Genomic DNA, 23837 nt, shown 5'->3' with positions numbered 1-23837 from the left:
AGATCTATCTATATACTATACGTAACATAACATGGTGAACAAGTTACCAACATTGCATAGCTTAAGTAGCGTCCATCAAAGAACAGGCAACAAGGGGTAAGACTTTAACTCAACCACTAGTTGAGCTAGTTGAGTCTGAAGAGATGAGGTTTCTGCAGCGGAAAATGGAGTTACAGTAGCATGCACACACAGTAAGATACTCAGAAAAAAGGAAAACCTCAGAAAACAACCACACAGTTCCTGTTAAAAAACTAAAAAGAGTTTCAGTTAAATTAACACTGAATATTAGTGGATATTATAGCTTACTTGTTAAAATGTGCTGTAGATTTGTTTTCTATTATTAATTTCACATTTCTTAATTTCTTCATATTTTGACTTTTGTGTGAACCCTTTGTGGAAACACCTCCCCATTTCCTGTTGCACTGCTCTATAAAGATCATACCCCCGTAGTGGTTTCCTTTGCTGTCATATTCACAGCAACTGTTTCAACTACATCATGGACAACTGCACCTCGGAAGACACAAGTAACTATATGACCTATTCTGTCATGTATGGCTGTATTTTAGTGTTGGGCTTTCCTCTCAATGCTGTGTCACTCTGGATTCTGGTGCGCCGTCACAGAGTGAAATCTCCCAGTGCCGTCTTCATGATCAACCTGGCACTTTCAGACCTTCTGCTGGTGATCTCCTTGCCTATGAGAGTCTATTTCTATGCTACGGGTTCCTGGCCCCTGGGCATTATGGCATGTACCTGGATCACTATGCTCTTCCGCAACAATCTCCGCTCCAGTGCCATCTTCATCACCTTCATCAGTGTGGACCGGCTGCTGGCAGTGGTTTACCCTCTGAGGTCTGGACATCTGAGAACCACCACCAATGCCTGGAGAGCCTGTGCCTTGGTTTGGGTCTTTATAGTGGCTGCAAACATCCCAGAGAGCATAGCTTTTCAAATAACTACTGGAAACTACACCAAAAGCTACAATAAAACTGCCTGTTTTGAGTTTCCTGACAATCTATCCTGTGAACTATTCAAACCGTCCAGTTTCAAACAAGCATTGAATTATTTATTGCTTGGTGGATTATTAACCATGCTAGCAGTCAATGTTGTGTCCACTGCTATGGTGTACTGTAGTCTTCGCAGACATCTCAATGACTCTGCAAGGATCAACAGCAAGATGAATGTCATGCTCATTTTTTTCATGAACTTGTTGATGTTTGTGATTTTTGTCTTGCCTTTCAATGTGGCCAAATTGGGGAAATGGAGAGCTGCCATCAAGCCTACACTGTGTCTCTGTAGTGCTAACTGCTGTCTAGATCCGCTGTTGTATTACTTCTCTTTGGATGCCTTCTGGAAGAAGCAAGAGAATGTGGACTCCCCTGTCCCTTTGTGAAAGAATTGTGGTGTTTCTCTGGAGGAGAGTTTTGCAAAATACCTACAATATCTCAGAATAGGGAAGAACAGAGAAACACAGCCCACAAGTGCAGATTCAAGTGCAGATAAACAGCTACTTTCATAACTTTTGTTTCGTCAATGGTTAAGAATCCAGACACAATTGCAGATAAACAATTTCTTTCACAATTTTTGTCTCACAAACATTCAGCTATCAGACACATTAACATTTACACCCGTCCTGTCAATTCGTCTGCAGTTTTGTAAGCTAAGCCTCTCTTCTAACTTGAATCTCACATGCACCTGCCTTAAATACAATTTGTACTTTGTCTAATTTGACACTGACTACTGACAAACCACTATTAGTCCCATTTAAGCTAACTGTCATGTTGATCTCACTCTGCTCATTGATACTTTTAGTATAACATGTGAGTACTTTTTCCACCACTGATTTCACACGTGTTACCGTGTTCACTTTCAACATCACGGCAAATGAAACGGCAGCTTTTAATCTATGCATAAGGATAACAACTTTTAACAGCGAAGCGCCTGTGAAATTCTAGTAACTTACATTCAAAGTTCAAACAACATTCAAACACATACCAGTTAGTTGCCTGGTAGCCTTATATGTAATTTGGGTTGGCAACTATCAGGCTCACAACAAGTTTCTCCAAGTGTCATCATTAAACATAACAGTAAAAGTTTTTTCTCCTTCTAATTCAATTGTAGTTAATTATTTAACTATGAATAATAGTATCATGGTTTATACTTCTATTTTTCTTTTTGGGGGCCATTATCTTGAGTACCCCCTGCAGTACCTCCGCGTACCCCTAGGGGTACACGTACCCCCATTTGAGAAACACTGCACTATACTATAAGGGAAAAAATGACTCCCAAAAAATATGCTTTAAGTGGGATGTGAGGGGTCTAACTAGGTGTTTTTAATTATTCTGAATCCATTGCATGCATTTGTTTTGCACGGAAAACATTCATTGGGCTAAAAACAAGAAATAAAAATGATGGTTTAGTGATGATGAGTCATCACTTTTCACAGTGGTATGGGGGTCCATTTTTAGCCCAAGGAAAGTTTTTCGTGCAAAACAAATGCTTGCAATGGATTCAGAATAATTAAAAACACCTAGATAGACCCCTCACATTCCACTTAAAGCATATTTTTTGGGAGTCATTTTTCCCTTATAGTATAGTGTATAGTAAGTGAATGAGACCCAGAATTACCCTAGCTGACAAAGATTTTCCTAGGGATGTTGAATTTCAATCTTTGTTAGATATGTTACTAGACACCTTTACGAACACATTGGTGAAGAAATTGTTTGGTAAGGAATTTATTCCCAGATTTGACAGGTATATTCTGCTAATTTTCCCTGACTATGGGTGAATAGTGGCTGAAGAGGTGCGTATATTTTCCTCACAGATGCACGATTTGACTTAAGTGTAATTATTACTCCTCTTATCAAAAGCCCCATTTTAGAAAATGTACCTGTAAACTAAAGCCACAAGGATGAACTAACAAAGCTATCTTATTTAGTAAAGCAATCTCAGTCGGTATGTCTGCATGCACGTATTTGTTCGGTGCGTGTGTGTTGTTAGATTGGTGAGTCGTGAAGGAGGGGGGTCGGGAGCCATGGCCAAGTCTTTTTGGGGGGTCGCAGAATGTATGATGGCTGTGGGTGTGAAATAGCCTAAACTCGGACTACTAGCGTGAAGTGCTGCTATGATAGACTCACTGACCAGGGATCAGAGTAATGCTGCATATGCATAACAGAGTTGTTCTCCCGCAGTCAAAGTGAGAGCCGAGAGGAGCACACGCACAAAACACATCAAACCAACCTCCGTGGAAACAAAGGCATGGTGGCATATGTGAATGTGATCATAGATTCTTCGAGGTGAAAACACAATTGTCTCTTTTTGTGGGCTGTTACAGTAGAACAACAAGAGCATGAAATTGAAGGTTTTTGACCAGTTCCTCCCCATCTAAGCGAGTAAAGGCTCAATGTCTATAGCTGACCTGTTGTGACATCACATTGTTACTTGACTGTCACACTCAAGACAGCCTGTCAATCATATATGAGATCCCTGATGTCATCAATATTAACGCCGATCCCGAGTATACTCGCAAAAAATACTCGAGTATTTAGAGTGCCGATCCCGAGTATACTCGCGTAATATACTGTATACAGTAAAGCTGGCAATCTTACTGTACCGTCCGCTGGAAAGTGCTGGCACGGATGGACTCGCCGATTCATCATCATCGCGCATCCATGTGCACAAAATAGTGATCCCTTAACATGGAAGCCGACGGTCATTCTCATCTTTGATGTCCATTTTCTCCAAAAAACACTTTTGATGCCAAGGATGGCATTGGATTCTCGCTAAAGTAGTACAAGCTGAAAGGCATCGAGCCGCCATTACTGCTCCCGCATGGGACGATGATCACTTCCGGTCGTCAAGTAAATGTCAAGTAGGAATTGTTTGCGCAATCTACTTCCGGCCTTCAAAATAAGAGACTGGCCGCGGACGGAGCCTGCGAACGGCAGCCTGGACATTTTAACCCGTTCATGTCTGGAGCACTAAATGAGTTAAGGACATATTTGGCAATGCCTATGGATGCTCCATATGGCCAAGACAGAATTGATTTGCAAATCAAGACTGCTGACTATCATCAACTGGATATCCATATATGAAGATCACGACACTGACCTCATCAAACCCTGGATATCCATACATGGAGACGACTGGATCATCAACTAGATCTCCATATATTGAGCTGGTCAATACCTCTACATCTGACCTCACAGACTCCATATATGGATATAGCTGACCTGTTCTGACATCACAGTGATGACTCGACCAGCTCACCAGACGGGTATACATGCCAAAGCACCCATGTGCACGCGCTCATTTAAGGCAAGGTTGCTTCTCGCCCTTAGGGCGTCTTACTGGTGTAAGTAGAGTGCAAAGAAAAACGATTTAGTGCTACAAATTAACTACAACTAGAAGCTCGTCTAGTTGGGGACCGGCCCACTCGGGAACGATGTAAATAGGGAATGAATGCCCGCCCTTTAATACAAACCCCATTATACCTGTAGTCATAGGACCCGTTTTGACCATCTGTTTGCCTGTGTCCATTTATGCCCATATATGGAGATCTCTGCAGACACAGTGCCGGTTCCGGAAACTCTGATGTCAGACATCAGCTCCGCATACAGAGATTCTGAACCTTTCGCGCCGGTTCCGGAAAACCGTATCGGGTTGGGTCGAGGCTGGGCACTGCACTCCCTGCTGCGGCGGGGAAAGCGCGTGCCGAAGTCTGTGTAATGCAAACCCCTTGATACCTGTTGTCATAGGACCCGTTTTGACCATCTGTTTGCCTGTGTCCATTTATGCCCATATATGGAGAATATATGGAGATATCTGTATCTGTCTGTCTGCGTCCATTTTATGCCCATATATGGAGATCTCTGTGAACACAGTGCCGGTTCCAGAAATCTCTGAGGTCAGACATCAGCTCTGTAAACGGAGATTCCGGCGGAGAACGCGTGTGCCGAAGTCTGACTGTTGACTCGTGGTGTACGTGATGTCAGAGCCTTATGCCGGTTCCAGAAAACCCTGATGTCAGACATCAACAAAACAGAGTCTGTGTAATGCAATCCATTATACCTGTTGTCATAGGACCCGTTTTGACCATCTGTTTGCCTGTGTCCATTTATGCCCATATATGGAGATCTCTGAAGACACAGTGCCGGTTCCGGAAAACCTTGATGTCAGACATCAGCTCCGCATATGGAGAATCTGAACCTTTCGCGCCGGTTCCGGAAAATCGCGTATCTGGTCTAGTCGAGGCCGGGCATTGCACTACCTGCTGCGGCGGGGAACGCGCGTGCCGAATTTGAAGCCGGTGGGACTAACGGTTCTCGAGATACATACATACACACACGCACGCACGCAGAGACTTCTCGCATTTATTCTAAGATATCAGTTAAACTTCTGTCTAAACAACATCTAATTCTCATTCTAAAGTCCACACCAATTCTCAAAGTAACTATAGTTGCAACTTGCAAGCTGCGAGATGAGGATTCTTTAACAGAAAATTGAGATAGCATGTACACACAGTAAGATAAAAAAAAAGGAAAACCTCAGAAAGTGTGAACCACACAGTTCCTGTTAAAAAACTAAAAAGAATGTCAAATTGGATGGGTCCACTCACTGTTATGCTTTCAGTTAAATTCACACTGAATATTAGTGGACATTATAGCTTACTTGTTAAAATGTGCTGTAGATGTGTTTTCTATTATCAATTTCACATTTGTCTTCATATTGTGGCTTTTGTGTGAACCTCATAGTGGAAACACTCCTCCCCATTTCCTGTTGCACTGCTCTATAAAGAGTGGTTTCCTTTGCTGTCATATTCACAGCAACTGTTTCAATCATGGACAGCTCAAACTGCACCTTGAAAGACACAAGTAACGATATGACCTATTCTGTCATGTATGGCTGTATTTTAGTGTTGGGCTTTCCTCTCAATGCTGTGTCACTCTGGATTCTGGTACGCCGTCACAGAGTGAAATCTCCCAGTGCCGTCTTCATGATCAACCTGGCACTTTCAGACCTTCTGCTGGTGATTTCCTTGCCTATGAGAGTCTATTTCTATGCTACGGGTTCCTGGCCCCTGGGCATTATGGCATGTACCTGGATCACTATGCTCTTCCGCAACAATCTCCGCTCCAGTGCCATCTTCATCACCTTCATCAGTGTGGAACGGCTGCTGGCAGTGGTTTACCCTCTGAGGTCTGGGCATCTGAGAACCACCACCAATGCCTGGAGAGCCTGTGCCTTGGTTTGGGTCTTTATAGTGGCTGCAAACATCCCAGAGAGCATAGCTTTTCAAATAACTACTGGAAACTACACCAAAAGCTACAATAAAACTGCCTGTTTTGAGTTTCCTGACCCAAGTTCCTGTGAACTATTCAAACCGTCCAGTTTCAGACAAGCATTGATTTATTTACTGGTTGGTGGATTATTAACCATGCTAGCAGTCAATGTTGTTTCCACTGTTATGGTGTACTGGACTCTTCGCAGACATCTCAAGGACGCTGCAAGGATCAATAGCAAGATGAATGTCATGCTCATTTTTGTCATGAACTTGTTGATGTTTGGGATTTTCTTCTTGCCTCTTAATGTAGTCAACTTGGTTAATTGGAGAGCTGCCATCAAGCCCACAGCCTGTCTCTGTAGTGTTAACTGCTGTCTGGATCCACTGTTGTATTACTTCTCTTTGGATGCCTTCTGGAAGAAACAAGAGAATGTGGACTCCCCTGTACCTTTGCACACAGGACACAGGGCCCGATTGGAAAACGGACGATAAATGAACACATGGTGTCTCTATGACCTCATGCATGTGTTTGTGTGTGTGTGTGTGTGTGTGTGTGTGTGTGTGTGTGTGTGTGTGTGTGTGTGTGTGTGTGTGTGTGTGTGTGTGTGTGTGTGTGTGTGTGTGTGTGTGTGTGTGTGTGCGCAAGCGTGCATGCAGGCGCACATTTATGCATTATCACGTAACTTGCGTTACATGATAATAGCTTCATTTTTCCATCTCATTTGAATGTGTTATATAAATAAATTTGACTTGACTTATGTGTACTTTAATGATGGTGCAGAATGGCAGTACAGTATGTCTTTCAGGACAAACAGAGCCTTGGATTGTGGAGACTGACACTGACTATAGAATTAATGGATTCATAATCAGAGTAGACTATAGGCAGAATTTAAGAAAATGCGCTTATTTAAAGTGCTGTAGGCAAATCATTTGTCAACACCCGAGCAAATGGTTAATCTAGGTAAAGAAATAATCACAATACATGATCGATACAAAATATCACACACCTAACACACCACAAGTATTGTCAACTTCGACCCACAAGTGAGAAATCAAGTTGGCAGATTGAGGCAAGTTGAGGCAAGAGGAGGTGAAATAAATTGATCATCCCCAACAAGTCTGAGATTCTGACACACGAAAGCTTAACATCAGTGAACAAAAAGATGTATTACATTCAAATCAGAGGAGTTTTTCAACATAGGAGACGGAACTGCAGGGCCAACGTCGGTCCACTGGCTACTGGACTGGGTGAAGAGGTGCGTATATTTTCTTCACAGATACACGATTTGACTAAAGTGTAATATTACTCCTCTTATCAAAACCCCCATTTTTGAAAATGTACCTGTAAACTAACCAATGCCGCAAGGATGAACTAATATAGCTATCTTATTTAGTAAAGCAATCTCAGTTGGTATGTCTGCATACACATATTTGTTCAGTGCATGTGTTCAGTGTTAGATTGGTGAGTCATGAAGGAGGGGGGTCACGAGCCATGGCCAAGTCTTTTTGGGTGATCGCAAAAAAATGTTGAGAACCACTGCCTCAGTGGTGAGGAATCAGTGCTGGTGTGGAGGTTAGTGAAAGGGTTGGTGTGGGACTGCAGCAGGGCTGGAGTGGCCCTGTATTACAGTAAAATGTGTTTCCGGCCTACTTGCTCAAGACCCACATTTTCACTGTAGAGGACTCTAGGTTCACTTGTCAGCACCCCTTGATACCCCTAGAAAACATGTATGTCATACATTAGCACAATTTGCCTTCAGGGCTAAGATTTATCCAAATCTGACCTAAGTGGGAAAAGTAGACCTTACTTAACCACCTAAACCCTGTACACAACGCATCGCTGTGCAATGCGTTGTGAGCTTGTCGATCGGCTATTTTCAGCTAAGGTTTTCATAGAATCTTTTAAAACGAGAGGCTTCATGGATTTATTCACTTAAAACTCTGTCACCTATGGGTCTTAATATTGACTTTGATCTTAGACCGTTTTTATAGATCCTATTTGAATCTTTTTTAATTATTGCCTCTGTTCTTCTTATTTTATAGGCGGCCCTCCTACAGCAAGTTTCTCCTATAGGCTAATAGTTACTTGGTTATAAACTGAACTATATGCCACGGCCCTCTATAGCCTAGATGATTTGTGTATTTTTAAATGTCTATTGCTCTACACTGCATTTTTCACTGTGGTGTATTTGGCACTGTATTATTATTCCTTTTGTGTTTATTTTTCATATTTGTTATTCTGCTTCGGCAGTTTATTTGTTTAGGCCTTTGTTATATGTATATGGCCATTCGAATTAGAGATGTATTTACTATGTATGGATGTAATGCATATCCTTCACCTGTGTGCGCTCCTTCTCAACCCAGTACTTTTCCATATGCAAGCAAGGTCTGATTGAGTGTCACTCCCCGCAGATTGGCTCTGATACCATCCGGGTATTTATTGTCTCTTTGACCATTGTTCGTATAACCCTGAAAAAGGCAGCTTGTCTGTCCGAAACGTTGGTTTCTTATTCTGTGTCCTAATAAATGTGCATCGGCAGCTACGAGTGTGCGGCTTAACTTTTTTCATTGATAGTGTTTGTCCCGTTGGCCGGCACCTCATAAGGACTGGTGTGCTGTGCACTTTTTTGCTATTAAATAACATATTTTATCAAATCATGGTCAAATATTTCACTTATTCATCATTATTAGTCCTGCCCACAAAGTAAAAGTACTACAATTTTTGAAAATAGCAGATCTACAAGCTCACAACATGTCACATTGTGACGCGTTGCCAAGTGCACTTTTTGTGATCTTTTCATATTCCCATGTCCCTCCCAGATTAGAGGTATTTAAAGCTCAGCCATCGTGGACGTCATTTTGAAAATGACACCTTTCCGGTAGTTATTTTATCCTACATTTTTAGTATGTTGTTTATCATACTAAATAGTGACAGAATCTATTGAAAAATCTCTTTTATCTATTATTTGGGGGTTCAACCATATACTGACATAACTAATATTTGATTCATTGCCAACTAGGGGGCAAGCCCAACTTGTTTGCAATGGTTTTTGAAAACCATATACTCTTACCTAACACCATGCCAAAATAAAAAACAAGTTACCAAGTGCATATTTTCTATGGATTTTTGCACATTAATGGATATAGCTGACCTGTTCTGACATCTCAGTGATGACTCGATCAATTCAGCAGAAGAGTATACATGCCAAAACACCCATGTGCACGCGCCCATTTAAGGCAAGGTTGCTTCTCGCCCTTAGGGCGTCTTACAGGTGTAAGTATAGAGTGCAAAGAAAAACAATTGCTACAAATTAACTACAATTTCAGGTAAACATCTGTCTTAACAACTAATTATCATTCTAAAGTCCACTCCAATTCTCAATCTAACTATGTTGAAACCAGTTGCAAGAAATTGCAGCAGTGAATTTTACAACCAGTTCAATTGCAAATCATTCAGAAAAAAGGAAAACTTTGAAAAAACAACCACACAGTTCCTGTTAAACAATAAAGATTGTCACATTGGATGGGTCCACTCACTGTTATGCTTTCAGTTAAATTAACACTGAAATTTAGTGGACATTATATACATGTATTATATTTAGAGCTGGGACTTTAACTGATTAATTGCGATTAATTAATTACAGAAAATTAAAGCGATAAAAAAAATTAACGCATTTTAATCACACTTAGTTTTTGCACCACAGAACCTTCAGTTCGGGCATACCGATCATAGCGATGCACCAACCAAGAAGAGACAACAACCGCAAAGGCAGAAGTAGCCGATAAGAGAGCTTTGCTTGGCCCAGTGGATGCGAAATTTAGATTTAAAAAACTCACTCGTTGATTCACTCGTACAACAAAATGTGTTAAAAAGATGCTTCTTGGGTCAAATATTTATATGCGATTAAACATGCGATTAATTTCGTTTAATTAATTACAAAGCCTCTGATTAATTAGATTACTTTTTTTAATCGAATCCCAGCCCTAATTATATTACATGTTAAAATGTACTAGCTTCCGCCGTGGACTGAATACTCACCTTTTCAGACTCCACCTAAACCCATAGCACTACTGAAACACTCAATGACCATACATGAAGGTAGTTAGCATTTATTTTAGGTTTTTGAAACTTTTTTTTCTTTACTGATTACATTGTTTTTCTAGATCGATATTCATATGCATTTGTTATATATATTGTTGTTGATGTTCTGACATATTATCTTGTTTATTATAGTGATGTATTATCTGCTTACTGTAAATTGCTTTGGATTAAAAGTGTCTGCTAAATGCCTAAACTGTAAAATGTAAACTGTATATTGTGGCTTTGTTTTAACCTCATGGTGGAAAAGCTCCTCCTCATTTCCTGTTGCACTACTTTCTGAAGATCAAACCCTTGAGTGGTTTCCTTTTATGTCATATTCACAGCAAATGTTTCAACTACAACATCATGGACAACTGCACCTCAGAAGACACAAGTAACTATATGACCTATTCTGTCATCTTTGGCTGTATTTTAGTGTTGGGCTTTCCTCTCAATGCTGTGTCACTCTGGATTCTGGTGCGCCGCCACAGAGTGAAATCTCCCAGTGCCGTCTTCATGATCAACCTGGCACTTTCAGACCTTCTGCTGGTGATCTCCTTGCCTATGAGAGTCTATTTCTATGCTACGGGTTCCTGGCCCCTGGGCATTATGGCATGTACCTGGATCACTATGCTCTTCCGCAACAATCTCCGCTCCAGTGCCATCTTCATCACCTTCATCAGTGTGGACCGGCTGCTGGCAGTGGTTTACCCTCTGAGGTCTGGGCATCTGAGAACCACCACCAATGCCTGGAGAGCCTGTGCCTTGGTTTGGGTCTTTATAGTGGCTGCAAACATCCCAGAGAGCATTGCTTTTCAAATAACTACTGGAAACTACATCAAAAGCTACAATAAAACTGCCTGTTTTGAGTTTCCTGACTGTGAACTATTCAAACCGTCCAGTTTCAAACAAGCAATTTTGGTTGGTGTATTATTAACCATACTAGCAGTCAATGTTGTGTCCACTGCTATGGTGTACTGGAGTCTTCGCAGACATCTCAATGACTCTGCAAGGATCAACAGCAAGATGAATGTCATGCTCATTTTTGTCATGAACTTGTTGACGTTTGTGATTTTTTTCTTGCCTTTCACTGTAGCAAATGTGGGTAATTGGAGAGCTGCCTACCTGCCCACAGGGTGTCTCTGTAGTGCTAACTGCTGTCTGGATCCACTGTTGTATTACTTCTCTTTGGATGCCTTCTGGAAGAAGCAAGAGAAAGTGGACTCCCCTGTACCTTTGCACACAGGGCCCGATTTGAAAATGGACAATAAATGAACACATGGTGTCTCTATGACCTCGTACACACCGGGTGAGAATTTGTCCACATTCAGACAATATGGCCTTAAGAGATCAGTAGGCAAGGTGTGTGTGTGTGTGTGTGTGTGTGTGTGTGTGTGTGTGTGTGTGTGTGCGTGTGTGTGTGTGTGTGTGTGTGTGTGTGTGTGCGTGTGCGTGTGCGTGTGCGTGTGCGTGCGTGTGTGCGTGCAAGCGTGCGTGCGTGCAAGCGTACGTGCGTGCATGCGTTATTATAATATTAACTTATGTTACATGATAATAGCTTCATTTTTACATCTCATTTGAATGTGTTATACAAATAAATTTGAGTTGACTTGACTTACCGGTATGTGTACTTTAATGATGGTGCAGAATGGCAGCACAACATGTCTTTCAGGACAAACAGAGCCTTGGATTGTGGAGACTGACACTGACTATAGAATGAGTGGATTCATGATCAGAGTTGCCTATTGGTAGAATTTCTGAAAATGTGCTTATTTTAAGTGCTAGGCAAATCATTTGACAACACCCGAGCGAATGGTTGATATAGATTAACCATTCGCTCGGGTGTTGTCAAATGGGTGTTGTCAAATGATTTAATAATAATCACAATACATGATCGATAAAAGATATCACACACCTAACACCTCACAAGTTTTGTCGACTTCGACCCACACGTGTGGAATCAAGTTGGCAGGTTGAGCCAAGTGGGGGTGAAACAAATTGATCAGCCCCAACAAGTCTGAGATTCTGACACACGAACGCTTAACATCAGTGAAAACAAAGATGTATTACACCAAACATTCAAATCAGAGGAGTTTTTTAACATAGGAGACGGAACTGCTGGCCCACCATCGGTCCACTGGACTGGGTGAAGAGGTGTGTATATTTTCCTCTCAGATACAAGAAGTGACTCAAGTGTAATATTACTCCTCTTATCAAAACCCCCATTTTAGAAAATGTACCTGTAAACTAAACAATGCCGCAAGGATGAACTAATATATAGCTATCTTATTTAGTAAAGCAATCTCAGTCGGTGTGCCTGCATGCACGTATTTGTTCAGTGCATGTGTTCAGTGTTGTTAGATTGGTGAGTCGTGAAGGAGGGGAGTAGCGAGCCATGGCCAAGTCTTTTTGGGGGATCGGAAAAAAAATTGAGAACCACTGCCTCAGCGCTGGTGTGGAGGTCAGTGAAAGGGTTGGCGTGGGAGTGCAGCAGGGCTGGGATATGTAAAAATGATACATCAGGTAACTAGTTTTTGAATTTTGGCATGGTGTTAGGTATGGGCATAAGGTTTTCAAAAACCATTGCAAACAAGTTGGGTTCGCCCCTAGTGGTCTATTTGCAATGAATCCAATATTAGATAGGTTAGTATCATAGACTGTATGGTCAATATTGTAGAAACCCCAAATAATTGATAACTTAGATTTTTCAATGGATTCTGTTACTATTGGGTATGCTAGTATTAAAATGTTTGAAAGTAGCAGATCTACAATCTTACAGCATGTTGCAGTGTAATTTGTGACGTGTTGCCAAGTGCATTTTTGTTATCTTTTCATATTCCCATGTCCCTCCCAGATTATAGGTATTTAAAGCTCAGCCATCGTGGATGTCATTTTGAAAAGGATGCCTTTCCAGTTGTTATGTTTTCCTAATCTTTCATTTAGTATACCTAATAGTAACAGAATCCATTGAAAAAAGATAGATCTCCATATACAGGTATGGAGCTGGTCAATACCTCTACATCTGACCTCACGGACTCCATATATGCACTGGTGGAACAAGTGAACACTGGGCACTGCCCCCCCCCCCCCCCATTAAATAGTAGCATATACAGTTTTATACACGAGGGCATACATACAAGCGCACACCAATGCAACAGATCTTACGCAACCAAATTACGCAAGGGTGACGGCGCAACCGTACACACACACACACACACACACACACACACACACACACACACACACACAAACACGCAGCACATTATTCCGTTGATACAGGCTTTGAGCCTGTTCAGGCATTAATACTCACAGTTTAAGCGTTCCACTTCCAGAAAGTATCCGATGATTATATCATTGATTATATCATTGTATAGTTTGGGATAACCCTTACCACGGTGACAACTGATGAAGTGTTTAAAAAACTTCGCACCCTACCTCAATTCAAGGCCGCTGGCCATGATAAAATCGCCCCCAAATTTCTCATAGACTCAGCTGCCACCATTGCCCCAATCATTACCCATATTATTAATCTATCTATCAAGCAGGGTTATGTCCCCCAGGACTTCAAATTAGCTAAGGTAACCCCCCTACACAAAAAAGGCAGTAAACTTGACCCTGGCAACTACAGGCCAATCTCAATCCTTAGTTCCATCTCTAAGGTAATGGAAAAAATTGTCTATGAACAGGTGGCTAAATATCTTGAAGAGAATAAACTGATCTACGAGTTCCAGTCTGGCTTCAGAGAGTCCCATTCCACAGATACATGCCTCATCTATTTGAATGATTACATCAAACGTGAAATTCACGATGGCAAATATTGCGGCATGGTCATGCTGGACCTCCAGAAGGCATTTGACACCGTCGATCATTCTATTCTGATTGAAAAACTCAAAGCTATTGGTCTTGATAGCACAGCAGTGAGATGGATGCACTCTTACTTGGTGGGGAGGGAACAGATGGTGGAAGTCAACGGAACCCTGTCCCCCCACCTCCCAGTAAACTGTGGAGTACCTCAAGGGAGTATACTAGGACCACTGTTGTTCTTAATATACGTAAACGACATGTCATCTGCTTGTGACTGCAATCTGTTTCTGTTCGCGGATGACTCGGCTCTCCTAGTCTCCGGCAGAGACTTATTACAGGTTGAAAAGGCCCTTAACTGTGAACTTAACAAGATCTGCACCTGGCTCAATGACAACAGACTCTCAATTCACCTAGGCAAAACTGAATGTATCCTCTTTGGATCTAGTCAGAAACTTAGCCTAGTTGAGAACTTCACAATTAAAGTAGGTGACACTGTGATAGAAAGAAAAAACTACATCTGCTACCTGGGTTGCATCCTGGAGGCTAACTTATCCAGTGAAAAAATGACCACCAAGGTAATCAATAAAGTCAACCAACGAATTAGCTTCTTGCAAAGGGTTGCCCCGCTGATCAATACTAAATCCCGAAAGACACTAGGAGGAGCTCTTATCGGGCCCCTCATTGATTACGGAGTCCTTGTCTGGTATCGCGACGCCCCAGCCGCCTTAAAGTTAAAGCTTCAAACAGCCCAAAACAAACTAATTAGGGTTGTGCTTGGTCTCCCTCCTCTGACCCACCTTACCGATCATCACCACGAAAGCGTGGGATGGCTCAAAGTAGCTGACAGAGTACAGCATCTTGCAATGGGCCTGGTGTACAAGATACACTACACCTCCAAGATTCCCATGTACCTGACAAACTACTTCTTAAAGGTCAAGGATGTTCACGACCACAACACCAGAGGCAGCTCCACTAATCATCATCAACGTAGATTTAACACTAAACAAGGCTCTAACTCGTTCTCCTGCTACACCATCAACATGTGGAACGCCCTTCCTCAAGCCCTAAAGGAGAGCAAATCCCTAGCCTCATTCAAAATTGGTATGAAAAGTCACTTTCAGACAGCTGCTACCCGTGACTTGTAAATAGACTAAGCCCCCATGCCCCCCCCCCCCTTTTTTATTATTCTTTTTTCTGCCTTTGTATTTGATGTTATGCTTTTGAAACTGATATTATCCTAGATAAAGTACTATGTTCTATCCGTCTGTCTTTCAATGTTATATGAGATACTTAAAGTGTGGTTCCTGTGGAAATAAGCCTCGGCTTTCTAGGATCTCCTTTTAGTTGACCTTGTACCAGTGATTTGTACTGTCATGAAACTGTACTTTTTTCTATTGCAAACTTCTAATAAATTCTTCAATAAATCAATCAATCAATCAATCCGTTCCTTTCAAAGAGCCGTTCAAAAGACTGACTGATTCTACTAGTTACTTTGTAGATTTGATTATAATTATAAATAACTTCAACCCTATATACATTTATTTCGGGCATATATTATATAGGTACAAACCTGCCATTTGAAAATAGCGTATCTACAAGCTCACGATGCGTTGCGTTGTGACGCATTGTGAGCTTGTAGATTTGCTATTTTCAAATTATTTTTCAACATTTTACTCATTGGAAAACCTGTGAAACAGGACATTCTGCATAATGAGTATGTTCTAATATTGGTACTTTAAGTACATTTTGATACCAATACTTTTTTACTTTTACTCAAGTACATTAACATTCCAAACTTATACTTGATTGCAGTATTGATATTTTTACACAAGTAAAGAAATTGTGCACTTTTCCCACCACTGTTCATTAGAAAGGAACGCCTCCCTATACTGTGAACCGAATCCTATCGTTCATTTCAAAGAGCCGTTCAAAAGACTTGATTCGTTCGCGAACGTCCCACCTCTAAAAAGAGCTACTACTGCCCGCCTCGGTTCGACTCATGCTGGTTCTCAATTCTCCTCGAACGTTGCGACGATATTTTAAAATAGGCTGTGTCATGGTGAATTATGAAGAAATACTATCCTAAACTATCTAAAAAGGTAATTCCCTGTCGCAAAAAAATAATAAGTTTGAGTTTAAAATGGTTTAAAAGCACCGCGGAGGAAAAAATGGCGGACAAATTATTTTTGCAACCGGAAGTTCTCGGCTATGCACTTGGCAGTGCTGTCCCATTCCACAGGCAAAAATGTGCACTTCACAGGACAAGCCCTAGAATTCACTAGCCCTACCCTAGCTAGGGCTACACTACAAAGGGTGCACACTCTCTCTGACCGGCAGTTGGAGGCTGACGGCGGGGCCCCAGGAGTCCCGGGCTGGTAAGCGTCCGCTTATCCAGCTTACCCGGTAGTTCCGTGCCTGCATATATGGATATAGCTGACCTGTTCTGACATCACGGTGATGACTCGACCAGCTCACCAGACAGGTATACATGCCAAAGCACCCATGTGCACGTGCCCATTTAAGGCAAGGTTGCTTCTCACCCTTAGGGCGCCTCACTGGTGTAAGTAGAGTGCTAAGAAAAACAATTTAGTACTACAAATGAACTATCAGGTAAACATCTGTCTAAACAAGATCTAATTCTCATTCTAGAGTCCACAACAATTCTCAATGCAACTATAGTTGCAACTCGCAAGTTGCAACCATTTTGCAAGACATTGCAGCAGTCTGAATTTTACAACCAGTTCCATTGCAAATCATTGGTGTGGATACAGGCTTTAGCATTTGTGGTTAAGCTAACATCATACAGTATCGATAAGCTATACGTAACATAACATGATGATCAAGTTACAAACATTGCATAGCTTAAGTGGCTTCCATCAAAGAACAGGCAACAAGGGGTAAGACTTTTACTCAACCACTACCGGTAGTTTAGCTAGAGTCTGAAGAGATGAGGTTTCTGCAGCAGAAAATGGAGAAATACAGTAGCATGCACACACAGTAAGATACTCAGAAAAAATGATTTTTTTCCTCTTAAAAAACTAAAAATTGGATGGATCCACTCACTGTTATGCTTTCAGTTAAATTAACACTGAATATTAGTGGACATTATAGCGTACTTGTTAAGATTGTAGATGTGTTTTCTATTATTAATTTCACTTTTCTTAATTTCTTCATATTTTGACTTTTGTGTGAACGTCATAGTGGAAACACTCCTCCCCGTTTCCTGTTGCATTGCTCTGTAAAGACCAGACCCTCGAGTGGTTTCTGTCCATATTCACAGCTACTGTTTAAACTACAACATCATGGACAACTGCACCTCGGAAGACACAAGTAACTATATGACCTATTCTGTCATGTATGGCTGTATTTTAGTGTTGGGCTTTCCTCTCAATGCTGTGTCACTCTGGATTCTGGTGCGCCGTCACAGAGTGAAATCTCCCAGTGCCGTCTTCATGATGAACCTGGCACTTTCAGACCTTCTGCTGGTGATCTCCTTGCCTATGAGAGTCTATTTCTATGCTACGGGTTCCTGGCCCCTGGGCGTTATGGCATGTACTGGGATCACTATGCTCTTCCGCAACAATCTCCGCTCCAGTGCCATCTTCATCACCTTCATCAGTGTGGACCGACTGCTGGCAGTGGTTTACCCACTGAGGTTTGGGCATCTGAGAACCACCACCAATGCCTGGAGAGCCTGTGCCTTGTTTTGGGTATTGATAGTGGCTGCAAACATCCCAGAGGGCATAGCTTTTCAAATAACTACTGGAAATTACACTGAAAGCTACAATAAAACTACCTGTTTTGAGTTTCCCGCTGACTGTGAACTATTCAAAGTTTCCATTTTCACAAAGGCATTGAATTATTTTCTGTTTGGTGTACTATTCACCATGCTAGCAGTCAATGTGGTGTCCACTGCTATGGTGTACTGGACTCTTCGTAGACATCTCAATGACTCTGCAAGGATCAACAACACGATGAATGTCATGCTCATTTTTATCATGAACTTTTTGATGTTTGTGATTATTTTCTTGCCTCTCAATGTGGCCATAATGTTTAATTGGAGAGCTGCCTACCTGCCCACACTGTGTCTCTGTAGTGTTAACTGCTGTCTGGATCCACTGTTATATTACTTCTCTTTGGATGCCTTCTGGAAGAAACAAGAGAATGTGGAATCTGCACGGAAAAAGCGGACAATAAATCAACACATGGTGTCTCTGTGACCTCATGCACACCGGGTCTGAATTTGTCCACATCCGGACAATATGGCTTTAAGAGATCAGCAAGGACTGTGTGTGTGTGTGTGTGTGTGTGTGTGTGTGTGTGTGTGTGTGTGTGTGTGTGTGTGTGTGTGTGTGTGTGTGTGTGTGTGTGTGTGTGTGTGTGTGTGTGTGTGTGCGTGCGTGCGTGCGTGCGTGCGTGCGTGCGTGCGTGCGTGCGTGCGTGCGTGCGCGTGTGCGTGTGCATGTGCGTGCGTGCGTGTGCGTGCGTGTGCACGCGTTAGTTTCACGTAACTTGGGTTACATAACAATAGCTTCATTTTTACATCTCATTTGAATGTGTTATACAAATAAATTTGACTTGACTTGACCGGTATGTGTACTGTAATGATGGTGCAGAATGGCAGTACAATATGTCTTGGATTGTGGAGACTGACACTGAGTATAGAATTAAGGAATTGATGATCAGAGTAGACTATTGGCAGAATTTCTGAAAACGTGCTCATTTTAAGTGCTATAGGCAAATCATTTGACAACACCCGAGCGAATGGTTAATCTATGTAAAGAAATAATCACAATACATGATCGATAAAAGATATCACACACCCTATAATTTCATACCGTGTCATAGGATCTTTAAGATTAAGATGCTGTTGTTTGTGTTCAAAGCCAATCTTGCACCTCCCTGTTTTTGTGGAACATTATAGACCAATCTCCCAGCTCCAGGTCACTCAGATTAGACAATCAGTTATATAGAAGGTTTAGTACAGTAAGGACAGGCGACCGTACCTTTACTGTGTTGGCACTGAAGTTGTGGAACAAACTGCCTTTGAGGATCAAAGCTGCCCCCACCCTATAGGGACAATAGGGATTTTACATTCTCAAAAGTAACATAATCCATTGAAAGAAATCTCTTATCAATTATTTGGGGTGCAAATGGTTGCAACTTGCAAGTTGCAACCATTTGCAAGAAATTGCAGCAGTCTGAATTTCACAACCAGTTCCATTGCAAATCATTCAGAAAAAAGGAAACCCTTAGAAAGTGTAAAAACAATCACACAGTTCCTGTTAAAAAACTAAAAAGAGTGTCAAATTGCATGGGTCCACTCACTGTTATGCTTTCAGTTAAATTAACACTGAATATTAGCAGACATTATAGCTTACTTGTTAAAATGTGCTGTAGATGTGTTTTCTATTATTAATTTCACATTTCATAATTTCTTCATATTGTGGCTTTTGTGTGAACATCATAATGGAAACACTCCTCCCCCATTTCCTGTTGCACTGCTGAGTAAGCGATAATGGAGTAAAGGTCAAACCCTCAAGTGGTTTCCTTTGCTGTCATATTCACAGCAACTGTTTCAACTACATCATGGACAACTGCACCTCGGAAGACCCAAGTAACTATATGACCTATTCTGTCATGTATGGCTGTATTTTAGTGTTGGGCTTTCCTCTCAATGCTGTGTCACTCTGGATTCTGGTGCGCCGTCACAGAGTGAAATCTCCCAGTGCCGTCTTCATGATCAACCTGGCACTTTCAGACCTTCTGCTGGTGATCTCCTTTCCTACGAGAGTCTATTTCTATGCTACTGGTTCCTGGCCCCTGGGCGTTATGGCATGTACTGGGATCACCATGCTCTTCCGCAACAATCTCCGCTCCAGTGCCATCTTCATCACCTTCATCAGTGTAGACCGGCTGCTGGCAGTGGTTTACCCTCTGAGGTCTGGGCATCTGAGAACCACCACCAATGCCTGGAGAGCCTGTGCCTTGGTTTGGGTCTTTATAGTGGCTGCAAACATCCCAGAGAGCATTGCTTTTCAAATAACTACTGGAAACTACATCAAAAGCTACAATAAAACTGCCTGTTTTGAGTTTCCTGACTGTGAACAATTCAAACCGTCCAGTTTCAAACAAGCAATTTTGATTGGTGTATTATTAACCATACTAGCAGTCAATGTTGTGTCCACTGCTATGGTGTACTGGAGTCTTCGCAGACATCTCAATGACTCTGCAAGGATCAACAGCAAGATGAATGTCATGCTCATTTTTGTCATGAACTTGTTGACATTTTTGATTTTTTTTCTTGCCTCTCACTGTGGCAAATTTGGGTAATTGGAGAGCTGCCTATCTGCCCACTGGGTGTCTCTGTAGTGTTAACTGCTGTCTGGATCCACTGTTGTATTACTTCTCTTTGGATGCCTTCTGGAAGAAGCAAGAGAATGTGGACTCCCCTGTACCTTTGCACACAGGGCCCGATTTGAAAATGGACAATAAATGAACACATGGTGTCTCTATGACCTCGTACACACCGGGTGAGAATTTGTCCACATTCAGACAATATGGCCTTAAGAGATCAGTAGGCAAGGCGCGTCTGTGTGTGTGTGTTGTGTGTGTGTGTGTGTGTGTGTGTGTGTGTGTGTGTGTGTGTGTGTGTGTGTGTGTGTGTGTGTGTGTGTGTGTGTGTGTGTGTGTGTGTGTGTGTGCGTGTGTGTGTGTGTGCGTGCGTGCGTGCGTGCGTGCGTGCGTGCGTGCGTGCGTGCGTGCGTGCGTGATTAACGTAATTAACTTACTAACGTAATTAACTTACGTTACATGTTAATAGCTTCATTTTTACATCTCATTTGAATGTGTTATACAAATAAATTTGACTTGACTTGACTTGACTTACCGGTATGTGTACTTTAATGATGGTGCAGAATGGCAGTACAACATGTCTTTCAGGACAAACAGAGCCTTGGATTGTGGAGACTGACACTGACTATAGAATGAGTGGATTCATGATCAGAGTTGCCTATGGGTAGAATTTCTGAAAATGTGCTTATTTTAAGTGCTAGGCAAATCATTTGACAACACCCGAGCGAATGGTTGATATAGATTAACCATTCGCTCGGGTGTTGTCAAATGGGTGTTGTCAAATGATTTGCCTCAAATAATCACAATACATGATCGATAAAAGATATCACACACCTAACACCCCACAAGTTTTGTCGACTTCGACCCACACGTGTGGAATCAAGTTGGCAGGTTGAGCCAAGTGGGGGTGAAACAAATTGATCAGCCCCAACAAGTCTGAGATTCTGACACACAAACGCTTAACATCAGTGAAAACAAAGATGTATTACACCAAACATTCAAATCAGAGGAGTTTTTCAACATAGGAGACGGAACTGCTGGCCCACCATTGGTCCACTGGACTGGGTGAAGAGGTGTGTATATTTTCCTCTCCGATACAAGAAGTGACTCAAGTGTAATATTACTCCTCTTATCAAAACCCCCATTTTAGAAAATGTACCTGTAAACTAAACAATGCCGCAAGGATGAACTAATATATATATATATCTCTTATTTAGTAAAGCAATCTCAGTCGGTATGCCTGCATGCACGTATTTGTTCAGTGCATGTGTTCAGTGTTGTTAGATTGGTGAGTCGTGAAGGAGGGGAGTAGCGAGCCATGGCCAAGTCTTTTTGGGGGATCGCACATTTTTTTGAGAACCACTGCCTCAGCGCTGGTGTGGAGGTCAGTGAAAGGGTTGGCGTGTAACTGCAGCAGGGCTGGGGTGGCCCTCAGGTGGGTAGAGCGGGGTTCTTAAGATTAAGATGCTTTTGTTTGTGTTCAAAGCCAGTCTTGCACCTCCCTATACTGTGGAAATTATAGACCAATCTCCCAGTTCCAGGTCACTCAGAATAGGCAGTCAGTTATATATGAAGGTTTACAGTAAGGACGGGTGACCGTACCTTTGCTGTTTTGCCACTTGCCACTGAAGTTGTGGAACAAACTGCCTTTGAGGATCAAAGCTGCCTCCACTATATGGACCTTTAAAACATGCTTAAGACCCACATTTTCACTGTAGAGGACTCTAGGTTCACTTGTCAGCACCCCTCTATACCCCTAGAAAACATGTATGTCATCAGGGTTAAGATTTATCCAAATCTGACCTAAGTGGGAAAAGTAAACCTACTTTACTTAACCACCTAAATCCCGGACACAACGCATCACAGCGCGACGAGTTGTGAGCTTGTCGATCGGCTATTTTCAGCGAAGGTTTTCCCAGAATACAGATGTTGCATGGGGTTTAAGTGGTTATGTATTATTAGCAATGCATCAATGTACAAATCAGCTAAATGTAGTATTGTTATTAAATTTCAATTACATTTTATTATGGCTGAATCACAACAATTGTCTCAAGACACTTTATAGCTTGGAGGAACTGGCCATAAATCGTCAATTTTGTGCTCTTGGTGAAGAGTTTTCGATTCTTGGCATGGTGTTGGGTATGGGTATAAGGTTTTCAAAAACCATTGCAAACAAGTTGGGCTCACTCCCTCCCTAGTGGTCTGCTTGCAATGAATCAAATATTAGATGTGTCAGTATATGGTTGAAACCCCAAATAATCGATCAAAGAGATTTTTCAATGGATTCTGTTAATATTAGGTATGATAAACAACATACTGAAAAAAACAGAAAAAAATAACTACCGGAAAGGCGTAATTTACCTTCCACGATGGCTGAGTTTAAAATACCTATAATCTGGGATGGAATATGTAAAAATGATACACCAGGTAACTAGTTTTTGAATTTTGGCATGGTGTTAGGTATGGGCATAAGGTTTTCAAAAACCATTGCAAACAAGTTGGGTTCGCCCCCTAGTGGTCTATTTGCAATGAATCCAATATTAGATAGGTTAGTATCATAGACTGTATGGTCAGTATATTGTAGAAACCCCAAATAATTGATAACTTAGATTTTTCACTGCCCCCCCCCCCATTAATAGTAGCATATACAGTTTTATACACGACGGCATACATCCATGAAGCGCACACCAATGCAACAGATCTTATGCAACCAAATTACGCAAGGGTGACGGCGCAACCGTACACACACACACACACACACACACACACACACACACACACACACACACGCAGAACATTATTCCGTTGATACAGGCTTTGAGCCTGTTCAGGCATTAATACTCACAGCTTAATTGTTCCACTTCCAGAAAGTATCCGATGATTATATCATTGTATAGTTTCCTCGCTTGCCTTGGTTGCTTGCATCGCTGCCTGTCTCGTTTGAAAGTGTCTGTGGTATATTTTAATTGATACAACATGTTTTGAATGTGTGCGGCTCAACTGCAGCCATGTCTACACTTCTCACTCCACGTAAACAACATATTGTCTGTCTTTGAAGATAGAAGCCATAACATCTGTCTTCTCTTCCTGTTGTCCTTCACAATAAAGTGTCCCACTTTACTTCCCAATGCGCAACATTTTACCCATGTTAATATAACAGGAAATAGGTTTAACAGAGGCAGCGCGATACAGAAAGGGGACCCAATTGCAAGGTAGGACTCCGATGGACGGTCAGTCAGATTGACAGTCATTTGGACTGAGACTGACCGGCAGTCGGAGACTGACGGCGGGGCCCCAGGAGTCCCGGGCCGGTAAGCG

The 23837-nt window shown here is 41.8% G+C and overlaps 4 protein-coding genes and 1 pseudogene across 5 annotated transcripts; all 5 read left to right on the top strand.

The window, feature by feature from the left end:
* Nucleotides 1-496: 496 nt before the first annotated feature.
* Nucleotides 497-1390, top strand: LOC308289935 (lysophosphatidic acid receptor 6-like; the record flags this gene model as incomplete). The annotated part of the gene is made up of 1 exon (XM_080731715.1): nucleotides 497-1390. The coding sequence occupies one exon, from the start codon at nucleotides 497-499 to the stop codon at nucleotides 1388-1390; it is 894 nt and encodes a 297-aa protein (XP_080587841.1).
* A 4446-nt stretch (nucleotides 1391-5836) lies between these two features.
* LOC308289934 (lysophosphatidic acid receptor 6-like) lies at nucleotides 5837-6772 on the top strand (the record flags this gene model as incomplete). Its single annotated transcript, XM_080731714.1, has 1 exon — nucleotides 5837-6772. The coding sequence occupies one exon, from the start codon at nucleotides 5837-5839 to the stop codon at nucleotides 6770-6772; it is 936 nt and encodes a 311-aa protein (XP_080587840.1).
* A 3955-nt stretch (nucleotides 6773-10727) lies between these two features.
* LOC308289933 (lysophosphatidic acid receptor 6-like) lies at nucleotides 10728-11636 on the top strand (the record flags this gene model as incomplete). Its single annotated transcript, XM_080731713.1, has 1 exon — nucleotides 10728-11636. One exon carries the CDS (start codon nucleotides 10728-10730, stop codon nucleotides 11634-11636), a length of 909 nt encoding a protein of 302 aa, XP_080587839.1.
* A 5831-nt stretch (nucleotides 11637-17467) lies between these two features.
* Nucleotides 17468-18385, top strand: LOC308289932 (lysophosphatidic acid receptor 6-like; the record flags this gene model as incomplete). Its single annotated transcript, XM_080731712.1, has 1 exon — nucleotides 17468-18385. The coding sequence occupies one exon, from the start codon at nucleotides 17468-17470 to the stop codon at nucleotides 18383-18385; it is 918 nt and encodes a 305-aa protein (XP_080587838.1).
* A 1369-nt stretch (nucleotides 18386-19754) lies between these two features.
* Nucleotides 19755-20664, top strand: LOC308289930 (lysophosphatidic acid receptor 6-like; annotated as a pseudogene). Its single transcript has one exon. The product of its transcript is annotated as a lysophosphatidic acid receptor 6-like (transcript).
* The last annotated feature ends 3173 nt before the right edge of the window (nucleotides 20665-23837 follow it).

Source organism: Nannobrachium achirus (assembly GCF_963921795.1).
Source record: "Nannobrachium achirus genome assembly, chromosome: 8".
Classification (NCBI taxonomy): Eukaryota; Metazoa; Chordata; class Actinopteri; order Myctophiformes; family Myctophidae; genus Nannobrachium; species Nannobrachium achirus.
This window is presented reverse-complemented; position numbering and strand designations above follow the sequence as displayed.